This window comes from Triturus cristatus, chromosome 7 (genome assembly GCF_964204655.1).
Source record: "Triturus cristatus chromosome 7, aTriCri1.1, whole genome shotgun sequence".
In the NCBI taxonomy this organism is placed as follows: Eukaryota; Metazoa; Chordata; class Amphibia; order Caudata; family Salamandridae; genus Triturus; species Triturus cristatus.
The window spans coordinates 259,787,633-259,806,334 of NC_140590.1; the positions used below are offsets into that span (position 1 = coordinate 259,787,633).

General features: G+C 46.6%; 1 protein-coding gene across 2 annotated transcripts in view; it reads right to left on the bottom strand.

Moving 5' to 3' along the window:
* RRAS (RAS related) overlaps window positions 1-18,702 on the bottom strand; it is a 169,611-nt gene that overhangs the window by 80,885 nt on the left and 70,024 nt on the right. For both annotated transcript variants that reach the window (XR_014966407.1, XM_085616149.1), the window contains exon 3: window positions 7,991-8,093. Coding sequence is in view for 1 of the 2 variants with exons in the window: in XM_085616149.1 (XP_085472275.1) it covers window positions 7,991-8,093 (103 nt within the window). In the remaining variant the exon portion in view is untranslated. The remainder of the gene's footprint in view (window positions 1-7,990; window positions 8,094-18,702) is intronic.

The following is an 18,702-nucleotide window of genomic DNA, read 5'->3' on the forward strand; positions in this document are numbered from 1 at the left end:
CTCCACAACCAGCATCAATTGTAGGCATCAGTGGGAACCAGCAATTGTTCTTTAAGTGGGTGTCCACACAGGGCACTCAAAGCTGGCCAAATTGTGGAGGGGCAAGGGGGGAGAGCCCTAGTTACCCCACAGCCTCAGCCAGCACCCATATCAAGTGCTGCAGGAACTGGCTTCTTTCCTTTTCCCGCGTCCATGCGGGATTAGCCTGAGCTGCCTCTTTCTCTGCTCCCGCCTGGGCAGGAGCAAAGTTGTGTTCCCTGCCCAGGAGGGTGCGGGCAAGGACTATTTCCTGCCTGCACTCTCTCTGTTAGGGAACAACAATGTTTCGGGTTATGGGGTCCCTGGGACACAGCAGAAGTATCAGGCAATGGGGAATAGGATCCCCAGCGCCGATCTACAGTCCCCAAATTTGAAATCTCTGACCCCAAGCAATGGGGTCCTTGAGGCCAATCTACTGCTTCCCAAAATATTAATCTCGGCCCTCAGGGATGGGGTGCCTTGGAGCCTCCCTGAGGCTGTGGGGGGAGGAAGGGTGCGGGGGGCAGCACTCACCCTCCCCTAAGAAAAACAATCATCCTGTGCATGGTGATATATATCTGCTCGGTTGTGCAGGCAACGGCACCGCTGCGATTCCCGCCTGCTTTCACCACCACTGCTGTTGCGGGATCCTGGCAGTGGTGGTAGTCTTGTGGCGGTTCCATTGCCACCATCTGGTCGGGCGGGAGGCCCGATGCGATGGTAGAGGTTGAACCGCCAACCACGTTAAATCTTCGTTTTTTGCTGCCATCTTGCGTGATTCCCTGCAGGCGGGAGCAATGCTGGCTCTCACATTATGTGGAGAGCTAGCTGGACCACAGGAGCCCTTGGGCTCCCCCAGTGGCCCCGATCTGGTGTATGCTGGGTGCCCCGGCTGGGCACAGGGTCACACCCCACCTTTAAATGCTGTGGGTCCTTAGGGATGGGGTCCTTGGGGCCATAATAGACTCAGGAGGCTCCCCTTAAAAAATACAGGCCTGGGGGATGGGGTCCCCAGGGCCTAATGGGGCTTGGGGAAGGTGACACGCTGCCCACTTAGCCTCTAAAATAAATACGGCCCTGGGGATAGGGTCCCGAGGAATGAATGAGGCTTGGGTCCGTCTCCCCTTTTAAAAAAATAGATGGCCCCAAGCCCTGAGAAGGCTCGGGAAAGCGGGCCGCGCACCCTCTCCCTTTATTAATTACTTGGCCCTGGGGGACAGAGCCCCTGGGGACTAATAAGGCCCAGGGGAGGGAGAAGAGGAGCCTCCCTCTCCTTTTTAATAAAATACGGTTTTGGGGATGGGGTCCCCAGGGTCTAATAAGGCTAGGGGAGGGGAGTCATGCAGCCCCCCATCCCCTTTATAATATCATACAGCCACAGGGTATGGGGGCCATGAAGACTTTCCTGCCCTTTATAATGTCATGCGGCCCCAGGGACTGCACACCCTCCTCCCCTGTTTAATTGTATTTGGCAACAGGGATAAGAGTTTAAGGCTTTTTATTGGAACTGGCTCTGGAGATAGGGTCCGAAGGCCAACCCTCTGCTGCCGCACGCCAAAGGCTGTGTGGGGTTAACAGCGTGCTGGAGGCCAACACCCCGCTGCACACGGCCAACTCCATTGGTTGGCTGCCTGCGGGGAGTTGGAAGCAGGGCCTGGAGGCAAGACAGGCCTGCAGCTAACCCCACACCATGCACAACCAAAGACCAAGCGGTTGGATTGTCTCCGGGTGGCTGCCTGTGGGGAGTTGGACATAGGGCTTAGCTGCAAACCAGGCCATGTGACCAATCCCACGTCACATGCAACGAAAGGCCGTGCGCAGCACGGGGTTGGGTGCCTGGAGGGGTTGGCCAACCCCATGCTGTGCCCGGCCGAAGACTTAGATGATGTCTTTCAGTGATGTCATCAGTGATATCATCAATGATGTAATTTGAGAGGTTATCAGTGATGTCATAAATTATGTCAAAGAACATGTCATGAGTGATGTAATATGGGAGGTATGAGCATTGCATGGCGGGGGCACCATTTATAGTTCGCTCTGGCAACTCAATTAATATAAACTTTATTCGGATACAAATACATATCCATAAAAGTACAAACAAACAGCAACTTATTAAAAGAAATATTTTAACAACAAAAGAACAGTTGGAAAAAAAATACGGTTGAGATTAAAATTAGTCCTCCAGTAATACAGTACACAGGGTAAAAAAGTGCAAAATTCATTAGAGTGACATATAACTTAAAGATTAAAACAACAAGATAAAATACAAGGATTCAGCAGGGGCACATAGAATTACGAGTACGTACCGCCGCCTTCAGGAAAGAGCCAACCCGAAAGGTGAGCGCATCGTCTTTTAAAGCAATGACCTTCCCATATGCAGCCTTATAATTAATCTCCAGTGAGGCTTTAAAATACCGAAGTAAAAATCTTTTAGTGAGTATTGAAGGATAGCAGCAGAAAAATAAAAAGTGCAACATCAATTGTTTCTGTTGGCTATTGCATAGACACGGCAATAGATCAAGGTTAGGGGTAAACCCAGCGGGAAAAGAGAGCATATATTTCATGGTGTCAGTCCTCAGCCGGAAAAGTAACCCCCTTTCCCAGCTACTAATTGGTTTTAATAAGTAGCTAGAAGGTGCGCGTGAAACGTTCTCAATACACATGTATCTAGCGACTGACACTTTCTTGCGCTCTTTGTCCAATCTAGCATCCCTATTGGATGCATAAAGAACCATCTGAAGGGATTTATTACTAATAGTGCCAAGGTCTAAAGGATTTAAAAATAAGTGTTCGCAGTTCACACTGGTTAAACTTTTATGTACCGCTGCCAACCAAGGTATGTACATTCCCTTATCACATTTCAGACAGTCTGATATTATCTCTCTGGTTAGTTGGGCCGCGGGATTTCTCCAAACTCTCAGCCAAAATAATGCTGGGCGAGCCTTAATGTAATCTTCGATATATGGCAGGTTAAGTTCACAATGACAAGCATATTTAGAGGAAGAAATAGGTGCACCCAGGATTTTACACAGTATCTATTCTCCTCATCCTAGATGATGCCACTATTAGTGTGTCCCCAAACTTCAGCGCCATAAGTGGCAATAGGTATGCACTTGAGTCTAAAAATGTTAAGAGTGGCAGATACCACCTCTGTATTCCTCGGCTTTGATAGCCCGAGTATCATATTAGTAGAATTTGTGAGCTTCCTCCTGCAATAAGCCACGTGATCCGCCCATGATCCATTTGAGGCAAATCCAGACCGAGTTATGGGAAAGTGCAAGTGCTCTGTAGACTGTTGGAATTTAAAACTATTGATGACTTAAAATACTTCTTTGACCCACACACCATTAAAAAAGATTTTTTTAAATTAGTGCATAAATCCAGGGCGGCCATGAAATCTACAAAGCCACGCACCAGAATACAGAGAGCTTTTGGGGTGCGGCCCATCAGAACCGCGTCATCGGCATATAACAGGGCCGGAAGTTTATTGCCGTAAATGCGTGGGACGTCTTGGGTCAATGTTACCAGAGACTTATTCAGATCGATGATATACAAAATGAATAGAAGAGGGGCCAGGATACATCCTTGCCTGACCCCTCTACCAACTTCAATAGTTTTTGAGACCTCCCCATCCCTGCTGTTGCGCACCCGGGCGTGTAGGTCTTTATGAGGCGTTGTTCAACAGTGCCGATATTACTCCTGAACCCCAACTGACAGGGATGTAAAATCTGACACTCCTCGGCCCATGACCTGATCTTGTTATACAGGACCCTCCCAAACATTTTCAGCGTATTATCGATCAGGGAGATCGGCCTGTAACAACTCTGGTTTGAACGGTCCCCCTTTTTTAAAATAGGCACAATTATACTGGAGGACCAAGTATGGGGTATAGGGGAATTGATTAGGTTATTAAAAACATTCAGCAATAGGGGCGCCTAAAAATCAGGATGACTTTTAATAAGATCAATGGGCAAGCCAGGGGCTTTGTCTCCCAGGCTCTGATCGATAGCCTCCTCTACCTCCAATAGGTCAACCGAAACCCTGGTAGTCATTGTATACTCATTAATCATTGTAGGTACAGCCGAAGCAGAATAGATTTTACTAAAATGCGCTTCCCAAGACTCACTAGAGATATTGCAACTAATAGGATACAAAGGGTTCCCTAGAGACCTCATGCCTTTAACGGCCGACCAAAAATCCTTGCCATTTTTTAACACGATGGCCCGTGCAAGATTGTCCCAATGCTCTGATTGCCTCCTTTCTAGTTGCTATAGCTCTTTTATAACATAATCTAAGTGATTTAATAAGGGAGCTATCTCTGGGTTTGTTAGCAAGCGCCCTATGCAGGGCTCTATTAGCTGAGGAGCAATCAGCATTGAACCAACCTGGGTCCAGGTGGGTTTTCTTATTAGGCCTAGACAACAAGGTTTTAACTCCTTCACAAAGCTGTGAGAAGGCGTCGACTACCTCCGGGTTATGTTCCTTGAACGACAAACAAATGTCGATCCATTCGGGGTGAGTTCTTACCATCCTGCCAAATATGGCTTTGTTGTCTATTCCACGCCAGACCAATCTGAGATTGTCAGTAGAGGAGGACAAGTCCCTAGCACCGCACTCTACATCATAGAATGGTCTAGACATAGAACTCAGGGTTAGATTGACAGGATTGTGATCCCCCTGTAATGTGGGAATCACCTCAGCTTTTAGCACACAATTCCCTAAAGGTGCAGTAATAATAATATAATCAAAAGTAGAAGTCGAACCCCTGCCTCTATAGGTGGGTTCAATATGGCCCGCTCTAGTCGACACTTCCGCAAGCTCCATTATATCTGTAAAGTTGTTGATACCTAGGAGGTCTAGTAGTTGGGCCCCCCTGTGATATAATGGTGCCATATTCGTAGGGTAGATAGCAGAGTAAGTGCCCCTCGGGAGCTTGACATTAAAATCACCCCCTAGACAAATACCCTCAGGTTTAATGCCGCGGTTAGATGTCTGTATATTAGAGATGAAGTTAAACAAATCAATAAAGTTCATATTGGGAACATTCTTAAAATCATTATTATAAACATTAATAAAATAGAACGAAATTCCCCGTTTATAGATTAAGGCTTGAAATTTGTCGTTATTGATGGTAAGCGCCCTAGCACGGCCCCCTACCCTAGTTTTAATCCAGATTGAGAGGCCTCCAGCTGGCCTTCCAGAATCTGGGATGGGGGCTACGGTATTAAAGCATTCAAACCCCTCTAGAAACAACTCTCGAGTGGCCCAGGTCTCTAGGAACATTACAATATCTTGTTTGTGAATTAACTCCAACCAGTCAGGCAAATTCATTTTAAACGCGAGACCTGCCACATTCCAGCTCAATATTTTGAGAGTGGATTCAACGTTAAAGGTAGCTCAGATGTGGAGTTTACAAGGCGGGGATACAATTAAAGAGGGGACTGGCTCTACTAATTCTGATTCTGGGCGGGGAGGAGACAGTCAATCCTGGCTATCCAAACCAGATAGGGGCTTGAATCTGTTGTGTAGAGAGAGGGGGCGGGCATTAAGAGGCGTGTCAAAAAGCGATGCCTCCAGAGAAGGTTTGTAGAAATACCCCAATGGCAGGGCCCAGATACTGGTGTTTAAATTAGGCTGGGCCTCCTGGGACGATAATATTGAGCTAACCAATGAAAGTCTGCGAAAATTAATAACTATACAGTCCCCTTTAATACGTTTTAGGGAGTCTCCCACCCAACCAACTCTCCGCACCATGATAATATGGTCAATAAGTAATGCCCTAAACCCTTAATGTTTGGATAGCCAGTCTCAACTCTTATGGCGTAATTGCTCCCATGATTCTGTCTGATTTGGCCTTAATGGGGGCACACCTGCCAAGACCACGACATAAGGGCACGCCTCTGGGGGTAGATTTAACACCTCCCTACAACACAAAGGGTCTGAAAATCTTGTAATATCAGTACCACCCTCTCGTGGTATGCTGCCAGCATCCTGGGTATTAAATCGAGCCACAGGGGGATACTAACAGTGGGCGTGATGCGTGTCACATTCTTACCAAGTGGGCGATTTACACAACCATTGTCAGAGATGCCATTTTCTCCACCATTACCCTCAGGTGCAAAACACAACGTAATTTTGTTACACATATCGCAAGAAATGATCGCTGGATTCAAATTGGGCGCGCCAGTCAAAGTATTTGTACAGGTTGGCATATTGTTACATGGTATAAGTGGCATTCCCATAGCAGTAGACGCAGTAGAATCAGTATGAAGGGAAGGAGTATTATTTGGGAGCTCAAGCTGAGACATCGGCAGATGTTCTCTCAAAGTGGCGAGGAAACTGTCAAGTGCACCTTTAACACGTTCAGTGATGGTGTCCACGAAATAACCAATGACAGCTTCACTGCAGCCCTGACTTTCAAAAAGGGGCAAACCATTCTCAGTCTGAGTTCCAATAGAGCAAGAAGAGTCAATAGTTGGAGTGTGAACCTGGGCAACAACTGTCGAAGAATTTAAAGAGGGGCGTATCCAGGAGCTCAGTGCTGAGCGGGTTGAGCAAGGGCGGGTAGGCTGCTTCCTCTTAGCACTTGTCACTTTTTCTGGCTTCCTTTTACGTTTTGCCTCAGTAATTGCCTCAGTGCCCACTGGAGTGTCTAATGTAACCACATCTTGGGAGGGAGCTTGGGATATAGTGCCGCCACCAGAAACCGCACAACTGGTGATAGAGCTGCCTGGTGCACTGTTATTCGGGTTGGCGCCCTCCAGGGTGGAAAGTAGGAAGAGAGGGGGTATCCCAAACCGAGGGATAGACGCCTCTCGGTCAGTTCAATCTTGTTACTCACAATGCTAACCGCTCTTTCCAGCATGCTATAAATGCTTGTTGCGGCAGGCCTTAGGGCCGACTGGCCCACTCGCTTCCCCATGATCGCGTTAGCCAAATATGGTGAGAGATAAAACAGAGTTAATATAGGCTCACCTTAGCAAGTCAGTTCAGCCAAGCTCCGGTAAAAGGGGGGTGGCCCAGCCCAGTCTCTGACGGGGGCGGACGGGTCCGCCCTTGGCCCGCGCTTCGCCCGCGCGCGTCCCGCGCTGCAGGGTGCTGGCGCTGTTTAAATCGCACCTCCAGGCGCGCCCTGCCGCATCAGGACAAGCGGCGAAGCAAGGGACTCTCAGGTTGGAAGTCTCAGTCCCAAGGTGCCAATGGAGCTGTTCCCCTCGCGGCAAGAAGGTGAGAAGGTGAGGGCATCTATGGTGCAAATAGCGATGGCCGTTGCCCTCAAGGCGATGGTGCAGCAGCGGTTCCCTCAGTGCTGCAGACCCCCGCTGGTGTCCTCCGTTAAGCGTGTTGGCAACTATAACTGGTGATGTTTTATGTTTTTTTGAGTTCAGAACGTTAATGTTGTAACTGACATATTCATCTAACTACAAGGTAACATTAACCTTTGTTTTTAGCCTATAAGAGTAGTAATGTACAAAGAAAGGAATTATCGAGAATTCCTATCCTCCATGGTGTGGGGTTACCCGCCATTTCTAAGAAGAACTTAACAGTGATGATAAAGGATTGAGTTATTTTGTAATTGATACTGTACCCAGAAACAACAAAGAGGCTGACAGGGAGCAAAGACTTGGAAAATCTGCATGGTTGAAGGTCTGGGGCAAGCGGTCTTCCTTCACTTCACTTTATTCAAGATAGGATAATTGGCCGTGATTGTGACTTGAATGAGGAGTGGCATAGGAAAGCAGCCAGTGAGCATTTTGAATCTTAAGGTCTTGTCCACCTCCCACTAGGTAGACAGGCAGACTAGATATGACAGACTAGATTGGGCAGATAGGACAGATAGTCTAGATAGGACAAACAGAACGGATAGACTAGATACAACAGATGGACTAGATACAACTTATGACAGATAGATCGACTTGATACGACAGACAGACTAGACATGATAAACAGACAAACAGAAAATGGATCCTACCTTGCCCGGTCATTGATGGCGTATATTAAAAGGAAGCCTTCTCCTGCTCTCATATACTGCTCCCGCATTGCACCAAACTCCTCCTGACCAGCTGTGTCCAATACTGCAAAGGAGAGAAGTAATATAAAATATTGCAGGCCCATGTGTTTCTGACTGCATCCCAGTAAGTCAAACGCCACACTGTGGAGGACCTAGTGTTTGTGGTCCACGGAGAAAATTACCCTTCACTTGTGTGCCTAACTGGACCTCAGTGGAACTGCACTGTGCAGGAAGTATAAAGGAGCAGATGGAGAGCTCACTGTTGTGCCCCAGGCTAAGCTTTTTAGATGCATATTGAAAGTGTATGCAGAACCTTGGGAGTGATGCAGGCAAAGTATATGGAGAGGGGGTCAGCTGGGATAAGGAGCAGATAGGGAGTCACAAAGAGAGGAGGTGCCCCAAGCTTACTTTTGGAGAGGACCAAGGATATAGGAGAGTGTTTTACAAAAATGTTGAGGTGCTTCCAGTTAAGACTTCGCTTTAGGGCACAGTTATTCTAAATGACCACTGGCTCACTGGCTCAGCCTGGGCAGTGTAAGAGGTCACCGGGACATTGCCTGGGCTCAGTCTAGTGGGCACTAAGAGAGGTCACGGTGATGCAGTGTGGAGGGCATGGTGGACAAAAACATACGTTGTCTTGGGAGAGGGGTGGGAGATGGCTTGGAGAAGTGCAAGTGGATGTTGTACAGAACCAGACTTAACCTTGGATGTGTGGTGATATTGGAACTGGAACAGGAACAGGACTACCTTACAGACACAGGGAAAGATTACAAAAGTTGTGAAGCACTACATGCATAGCCTAAAAAAACAGTCAGGAAAGAATACATTAAATAGGTTCCATGGCCATTCTTTGCAACGTCACAGGATGTTGGTGTACCTCAAGCTACGTTTAGGCAGATATAGGAGGCATAGGGTATGTTAACCAGTTAATGGGAACTGAGGTTCAGCATGGTCTTTGGTGTGGAGCAGGAAGGATATATGAACAGATGATCACCCATAAATGGAGGGTTGGTATAATTCTCTTTCAACTCTACCGGGCTATACCTTTGGCTGGAAAAACCTGGGACAGGGAACTGAAAAAAGCTTCAAACATGGTCTACCCTCTCCTGGACCACATTCAAGTTCTACATCATACACACCCAGCTCTACGAGGAAGTAAATGTAGGCAGCTCCCTATCTTTCAAGGCGGCTGAAGCTTGGAACTCCCTTCCATATGAGTTACGGAGCACTCAAAACCCCAGATTGTTCAGGAAGTGATTAAAAACTCTGCTGTTCACTTAATCTGCAGTTACTTTCAGCTCCCCACTGTTTTCGCTTGTCTTCCGCACCGGGACACTCCTGAGGAGCCGTGCACGCTATAAATGTTTATAACATAACAAATCCATACTACTCCCCAAACCAAGGTAATCTTTGCTTACACTTGTGACTTGAGCAGCAATTCAGTCTCTGTGTGTTCGACAATAAGAGACGGTAGAAAGAAAGAGTGAGAGAGAGCGAATGTGTAAGTGTACACAGATACACGCAAGTATCTGGCTGATGCATTGTTGTGACCATCAGTCGGATTAAAGGACTTGTCTTTGTATTTTCTGCTCTCATGTTCTTCAAAGGTCTGTTTGATGAGCCCTATTTGTACATCTGTAACATGACGATGGGCCACTATTAGTGTCCATCTGATAACATGTGTGCATATAAATCCGGTTGATGAGGTGTCTTTGCATATATTTGGACACGTCTGATCTGACAATTTTTCATATTATGTGTGCTGGCAGACAGCACCACAGGGCATGCGTAGTATACGTAGACGATACTGTCAATTATCACTGGTGCTCTATGGCCTGAAGTACTTTTGCATTCCAAACACGTTAGTCTTTTTATGCACAAGATTCTCCGAAGTAACAAAGAAAAGCAGTTAAGGCATATTCTGCAAGGTAGTAGCAAGTTACAAATCCAGAAACAGCAGTACATATAAGACTTCGGGCCTGATTCACAGAAACTTGCACTTTTGTGTACATTTAATACTTTTGGGGTATTCACAAACGAAAAGTTTAATTTCACTAATAGTAATTTTGCGACTGCAAAGACTCCACATTCATGACAGGGACTCCACACATAAAAAGACAAGCCTGTCCTATCACCCTTTGGGTTGACAATATGTATCTAGTCTGAGACATATTTGCCCTCTGCCCTAGTTTGTCAGTATCACTTGGTGCAAAGCTGGACAATTCACTCCGTGAAGAACTTGCTGCAGAGTTTTCTGCCCAAAACATTCCAAATATACCTCAAAGCAAGAAATCACCACCCCAAACAGGAATAGGGATCTCTTCAAGTCTCAAGATGAAGTTTTTAGGGTATCATACCCAGTTCTTCAAGGCATCAAGCCAGTTGGTCTGTAACATGTCCTAAAACATAGCAGCCACTCATAGCTTATTAACTATACTTTGACACAAACATCCATGTGCATAATGATCTATACAAACCCATAACACAATCTAGTTGGACTCCTTTCAATACAATCAATTACTAAATTATATGAAATGCAACCTAATAAAATGTCAACAGGTCACTTTAACTCTGGTTAGCAAGTACCCCAGAACCGCAAGGGGTACCAAGATTCCAAAGGAAATACAGCACCATGTAAATGGTAGGGAGGGGCTATAAAAATACACCTAAGACAGTTAAAGTCATGGAAACAACTCTTGTAGGAATTCTGGACAGATGCACTAGCGATCACTCCTCATTACAACCTCTATAGGAGCATTCACTCAGCTAGACCTTGGGCTGGCTTACTCTTAGTCAGAGGGCTACTACTCTACTCACTGGTAGTGTAGCCTCCCCTTCCAAGCATGCCAAAGTGTACATGTTCTTTCAAGGAGCTAGAGCAGGGGTTTTTAAGTTTTTGACTTCTGAGGACCCCCAACTGAATCCTTACTGGAATCCGGGAAACCCCACTGAGTCATTATTGGAAGACAGGGACCCCACGACCTAAGCAAGTTCTATTTTATGAACCTCAAAACAATACACCAAAATATAGAAACAAGTATATCACCAACAAATTTGCAAATATTTAAATATGTTGTTTAATTCACAATGAAATATAGAAAACTTTTCAATTTTGCTTCTTTTTTTATATATTCATTATTGATTGTATTTATTAAAAGTAATATTATTTAATTTTGTGAAACAGTTGCGGACCCCTGGGTAGGCCTCGCAGATCCCCAGGGGTCCTCTGACCACATTGCCTTGAATGGATACCAGTCATACTGCAAAATGAACTTTCAAGCATTTGCCATCAACAGACAGTCAGCACATAACTGGGCATGGGGGCAGTAGCCAAGCCCAACTATGGATGGGTGCAAATCTTTAACTACTCTTAGCTCAGTGTGCCATTTCCTATAAGCGCACACAGTAATTGTTGCATTTTCTGGTTTCTCACCAGAATTCATTAAAATAGTGTAATGTAGGATTTAAAATCATATAAATACTTACTTCCTCCTGAAGGTGCTGTTCCATGATAGTTTAGTTTACATCTAAGAACACTGCTGTGCATTTCTTGTCTTTATTTTTTGCCTTTTGTTACTGACGCTTGTAAAATACCCTCTGAACCTCACTCTTCCCACATCTCTCCATTTCCCAGGAGTCATGTGTGTGACTGTAGCCCCTACTTAACCTCTCCTTAAGGCCGCCAGATTCAGGTGTCTGGGTAAAGGGTGTAAAGGTTAAGGGATTCCTCCAGTGGTGTCCTAAATATTGGTGCCTGGAAGTGCCTAAGGCATGGGTACTTGCAAACATTTGCCCAGGGGCCCCAAAGTACGGTCTGTGGTGTGGCCGACGGCTGCACTGATGCCAGCAGTGTGGCAGTAGGAGGTCTGGGTGGGTCAGGGAGTGTGTGAGGAGGTCGAAATAAATGTTAAATATTCGGGCAAGCATTTATTTGCAGGTTAATAAATGCTTGCCCGTTTAGTTAACATTGTTTTCTAAATGTTAGTGCTCAGCCGTACTTTGAGTATCACTGGCCTAAGGGATGAGACCCCTACTCTTTTCTCTTGTTCTTTCCACCTAGCCTGCCTTCCTTCTAATGTAATTACTGCCTTCCTATTTGGAGTATTGAGCCATGGCTTCTTACGTCACTTGCCTATGAGTGCAAACCCCACAGGCTCGGTCTCATCTCCCCTAGAGTGACCCATAGACCACTACTATTGTATCTGCTCAATCCAAGAAAGTCAACTATCGCTGCATCCTCACTTCTGAGTGGCCCCATGGACCCACTACTGTGGTTTCTTCTGTCTTTCTCTGGTTAGGCTTTTTACAGATACTGGATTTCTCATTTCCATTTTTGGATAGAGCTATGGAACTAGGCTGTTTGTAGTCTTCCTTGGGTTATGCTGCCTGTGGACTTCCTTTGCCTGTCGACTGTCTTTTGTTTTAGACTGTCTTTTGTTTTAGACCTAGACCTTAGACCTAGACATTTCTGGCCTTAGGCCTTAGCCTTACTCCACCTAACCACATTCTTTCCCAAGGTTTACTTAAGTATGCACACTAATGTAGTTCTTTACTAGACTTAATTCCTGTAGGCCTGTTATCCAACCTTCTGGGTGGACAGAGAGCTATATGATGCACAAAGGCAAATGTATCCTGGCTGCAAAATATTGCCTCCAGGGTTTGGGTTGTCTCACACATAGTATACAGTCTAGCTGTCTAACAGTGCTTCCAGGAGGTTGTCCCCTTCCTTCTCTGCACCTTGGTTTTCCTGGTGATATATTCTCTGGCCCCTCACAGAGATTCCAGGGGTTCAGCTTTTTTCGCCATTGGGTGGACTTTAAATAGTATTCCATGACCAGTAATCGGTTCCCCAATGGTTAGGTCTCTGTTACTCCTAGGTAACTCCTTATAGTTTCTCACTTAACACTAATTCAAGGGGTTGGGCTTCTGTGCCTCCTGGGTAATGCCCTATAGTACTCCCTGATAATAACACAGTCCCTCCATGGGTTGGGCTCCTGCCCCTCATCATGTGCAAAATACATAATGTATATTCATTGGTGGACCCTCTGACAGTAGCGGCTCGTGGAGGGAGTTTGGTTGGGCAGTGAGGCGGGGCGGGGGAGGGGCAGGGTGGGGAAATGTAAACACCGGAATATGGATGAACGGAGGTAAGTACGCATTTAAATTAATAAAACAAATCTCGTTGTGCGCGCTGCATCGCAAAATGCGATGCAGCGCGCGCAAAGGAATTCGTTTTATTTAGAGTTTGGCAGACAGGCTTCTCCACCACAAAAATGGCGGAGTGCCATGTTTTCCAAACTTGTGCTTCCTCCGCTGTTTAACAGCAGAACAGCTGTGTTTCTGCCAGCGGAGCATGGGTTGGCGACCTTTGACCGCCAGCTTGGGCTTACTAAGAACATCCAGGGCCTTGAAGCGTGCCCATTTCTCAACCACTGGTTGGCTTTCCTGTCACTCATTTGGCTGCTTCTTATTTGTGTTCCACCTTGATGATCTTGTGTTTGTCTATCCCACAGAACGTAACCTCTTTACCATCTCTTTTGATTGGGTGGCCTCTGTGCTTCCACTGCAAGCTTTTTAAACACTGTTCACTTTTTGGTTCAGCACACCAGGAGGGTGTCTACCCGTTTTCCTTGTGCACTTCTCGCCCACTGCACTCTGTCTTACTGTATGTCGTTCGTGTGTTTCTCCCCGCCCCCTCCATGTTGCGCTCACCCTTGTGTACTTCACCCAGTGCTTTCTCGGCCATGCGCCTCTCCCGACCTGCTCCACGATGCTCGACCATGAGTAGTGCACACACCTACAAAATGAAGCAACTGCTGCGTCGTAGCGCCTTTTCTCTTTTTTTGGGAGGTTTATTTATTTATTTTTTAGATATGCTGCACAGCATTGGAATACTGTACAGCATAGCTAAAACCATTGGCAAAGCCAATATGTCCCAAAAGAGAGACATATTAGCTTTGCAAATGCTTGGTTCCTGCTTGGCAAAGCCGGGTGTACCCAAACAGGAAAGAGCATTATGACTCCCACAAACTGGGAAATAACTCCTAGATGATCAGGACAATCAGGCTTTGCTTTTCAGCAAACCAAACAAATGTTGTTGTGCAGGTGCATTGAACATGGTGCCAGTGAGGAAAGCTCCTGCGCCTTCAGGGGAGCCACCATGGCAGCACCTCCTCTGAAGGCACAGAGATATCCGCCTCCATGGGAGAAATATCTAAATATGGCAGACTTGAGTCCACCAGGTCAGCGGAGTACAAACCTTTGCTTTCCTGGCGTAATGGATTGCAGCCTGCCAATCTTTAAATGAGGCCCCCAAGTTTTTAGTTACTCAAGATATCTCTTTGAAGATCGTCTTTGTCGCCTAAAGGATTGGTCAGTTGTCTGAAAAGATGAGATAGCTTGGAGATTTCCTCCATTTCTTTGTATCCATAGGTAGCTCTGTTATCTACTGCCAAACCTTTAAAATTCTAGCACCTGAAAGATTGCTTTACTGTCAAAAGCTAACATTTGTAAGATATCAGCAAGTAGGCTGTGCTTTCTGAGGCCAAAAGTGATACATTTCAAGGTCACTGGCAGGATAGCTAGGTGGAACAGGGAAAGTTTATGATGTCTGATGCCTTAAGGCTAATCCCCATAAAGAGGGCAAACTCTGCCATCTAGAGCTGGAGTCTGGAAATGTATAGCTAGTAGGATAGTTCGGCTGTGTAAGGCTCAAGCCTGAGTGTTGTGTGTTGTCATGCTCCATTGATACTTTCACTTTTTCGGGTGGGCTGAAGAAAATGAGGATGGCAAAAACCCCATGAACGTTTGGGCACTCAACGATGCAATTATTTTTATTATTATGATATTAAAAAAATGTGTTTGCCCCAGGAGAATGTTTTGCTTACCTCGTGTATGACGGAACTCAAACTACAAATCATTCAGGAGCTATTTTAGGTCCTAGTTGGATGAAAAAGTGTTGGAAATGACCATCTTTTGCATGGTGTACCCACAGATCTTTGTCTTGACTGTTTTTGCTGGCCGTAGAACTCAGTGCTCAGTAACACTGTGTGAGAAAGTGCCATCTTTCTTGCAAGGTATGCCCCCACTTTTTGCTGAATTGCTGAATGTACTTTGACTAAGTGTGCCCTGGACTCCTGCCAATCAGGTGCCCAGGGCCTATGTTCCTTCCCTAAAAACCTAAAACCCAAATTGGCAAACCCTGGCCACATGTCAGCCCCTGGTAAATGGTACCCTAGGTACCCAGGGCCTTGTGACCAGGGAAGGCCTCTAAGGGCTGCAGCACTCATTGTGCCACCCTTAGAGGCCCTGTACCCTAACACACACACACTGCCCTTGCAGGCTGAGTGTATGGGTACAAGACAAAACAAAGAGTCGACATGGCACACATCCCTGTGTGCCATGCCCACCACCTACACTGCCCTGGCATACATCAGCCACCCCTCTAGCTGGGTACCCTATGCCAGTGGTGAGGGCATAGGAGCAGGAGCCCTGTGCCCCTACAGTACCCAGGCCCATTCCTGGGCACTGTAAGTGCAGTGCTGCCATTTAAGAGTACATGGTGCTGAGAGCTCGTCAAACTCGAACTCCACAGTACCATAATGGCAACACTGAAGACTGAGAAGTATCACACTTCTCAGCACATTAAACCCACACTGATGCCAGTGTGGAATTTAATGTACCAAGCACCCCAGAGGGCATCTTAAAGATGCTCCCTGAAGCCTAACCTACAATCCACGTCTGGTCTGAGAGGCTGCCTACGCTGCCACACAGCAGGCATGTTGTTGGACCCCTGGGTAGGAGAGCCCCTGCTCTCCTGGGCCTGCAACAATGCACATCCAGGGCGTGGTGCTAGATCTCCTCCCCCAGGATGGTCAGGGGGAAGCTTCAAAGGCATGCCGCCTCTGTGAGCCTCCCCAGGCCACTGCAACCCACAGAAACCCCAAATAAGGACAGGAGATGTGCCAGCCTGCCAACCCCACCCCTCAGGTGGGGGAGGCGAGGTGAAGCACATCTCCGGGCTCTCGCCATCTTGAAGATGGGAAGCCCTGCCCAATCAGGACTAGGCTACTGCCCCCCTCCCACAGGAGAGGCGCAGGATAGGGGGTGTACCCACCCCAGGACAGGGACCCATTGGTCCCTGCCCTTCACCTACCTGTAACGCCCCTAAATCTAGTATTTAGGGGCACCCTGAAACTTCCTTCTCCAGATTCCAGATTCCGAAATACAAAGAAGAGCAAGAAGAAAGAAGACCTGCCCTGCAGCTGCTAAGAAGAGGAAGACACCAACTGCTTTGGCCCTAGCCCTACCGGCCTGTCGACCCTCGAACCTGTTCCTGCTACAACCCGTCACCTCTTGTGGCCAGCAACCTCACAACCCCCGAAGGACCTGGCTACCTTTTGGCTCTAAGAACCTGGGACTCCCATGAGTAGAGGTTCTACTCAAAATCTGCTTCTAATCCCTGGCATCAGCCCGCAACCGCGAACCTTTCACACTCTGCACCCACCAAGCCTGGCCTGTGCCGGAGTGAACAAAGACCACGAGGACGACCCCACGGCGACTGTGACCCTGAGTCCGGCACCCAAGGACTTCCCTCGACGCTCCTGACGACGCCTGCAGCCTCAGAACCAGGGACCCCTCCAACCGCGATCAACAGACGGTAAGATTTCCCGACACCAAAAGGCACCCCTGCACCCAGCGCCCTGCGGCCCCCTGTGCCCAACTCCTGGGTATCTACCTATCCTCCAACTACCCAACTTACCTCTCGAAGTGGTGGTGGCACCTGAAGAAGCTTGCAGTCTTTTTCTAAACTGGAGCTTTCCCATTGAAATCAATTGAGCGCCCGAAGGCTCAAAAGCACCCTGCACCCAGCCGCCTGAGTGGCCCCGGCAGTGTAACCTCTACACCTATCTACTTCCCCATTTGCCCTGAGCAAGTGACCAGGAGCCCAGCTCCCACAGCCGCGTGGTCTGCTGGTCAGCAGCCACCAACCAAGGCCCCCCTGCCTCCCATAGGATAACATTGGGCCTAACTCTCTCTGCACCCGGCTGCCCCTGTTCCGCTGAGGGTGTAACAACTGTACCTACCTGACCCTGGGAGACCCCCCAGTCTATGCCCAGAACCTTAACTCTGCCAGTTGAGTACTTACCCAAAAGCCGATAACTCACTTTTCTCCATAGGGTAACATTGACTGGTTTTTCCTGAAATTTTTTCTAAAAGTGTGGACTTTTCAAAAATGTAAATATTCACCAAAAATCAGCCGAGTAACGAAAACGAAAATACTCACCTGCTATTAGGTGAGCTCCCAGTGCTGGATCTTGGTGCCCAGCACTGACTCTGAAAAATATTCACAACCGTAATTACCAGTAACCCATTTTTCTTCCATAGGAAACCATTGACTGTTTTTCTGTGAAATTTCTTCTAAGTGTCGATTTCTGCAAACTTTAAATATTCTTTGAAAATCGTATAAATTGTGAAAACATAATTACTTACCTGCTTTGGATAAAGGTCCCAGTACTGAGTCTAGGCACCCAGTACTGGATTACAAAAGTAACGAGAACATACTATACCTGCAACTTGAATTTTCTTCCGAAGGGAATCATTGACTGTTTTCTATGAAATTTTTTCTAAGTGTCAACTTTTAAAATAGCAAAATATTGTCTAAAAATCATAATAGTAACTAAGTCGACTTTTATCACTTGATTCCCAGTACTGACCCAGGACTGAATCTAGGATCCAGTCCTGGAATTCCAAAGGTAATCCTAAAAGTAATCTGTTGCAAATAACTTGAAACTTCCATTGAACTCAATGCATGATTGTGGTTAAAATTGTGTTGCCTATTGCAACCACTTGTAACTTTCTACAAAAATCTATTGCATATTGCAAAAGTATTTATATAAAGCATCTCATTCTGAGAAAGTATATTTTAATACCTATTGTTGGTTCTAAAATAAAACAAGCATATATTTTTTATATACAAACCATTGGCCTAGAGTTCAGTTATTAAGTGTGTGAGACCATTTGCTGACTGAGTGTGTGCAACAAATGCTTTACACTGTCCTCTGATACTGCCTTACTGCTCGACCAAGCTACCACTTTAGAGAGTAAGGTTATATCTAACTTTAGCCTCTGCCAAACCTCTGAGGACTGTGGACTCTGTACACCCTGTACCTATTTGGGAACAGTATATACAGAGCCACTTTCTCACACACTGCTAACCAGTGGTAAAGTGCTTCTGCTCTTCCTTTCAACAAGGTAAAATTGGATACTCCTAATCAGCATATTTAACTTACTAATTAATATCTAGTATTTGGTAGAAAGTGAATCCAGGGCCTGTTAGTTAATTGTCAGTAGTGTACTGCAGTACCCATTGTGCCATCCATGGGTTCAAACTGGAATGGTATAGTGAGCAAAAAAACTATGGATTTAGGCCCAGATCTCTGTACTGGGTTGAATGTATGACATTGTTCTGCATTCTGTCCATCAACTGTTGTTTTTGCATTTGTAACCCGAGAGGGACGGGTATGGCCAGACATGGGTCCCGTGCACTCCATGCCACTGGAATTAAGCTATCCTGACTGAAGAGGGGTGAAACCCCGAAACCGGTCCTAGGATGCCTGTTTCCAGTCCAGGGAGGACCTGGCTTGGCAGTTCGGGCTGGACTGTTTCCATGA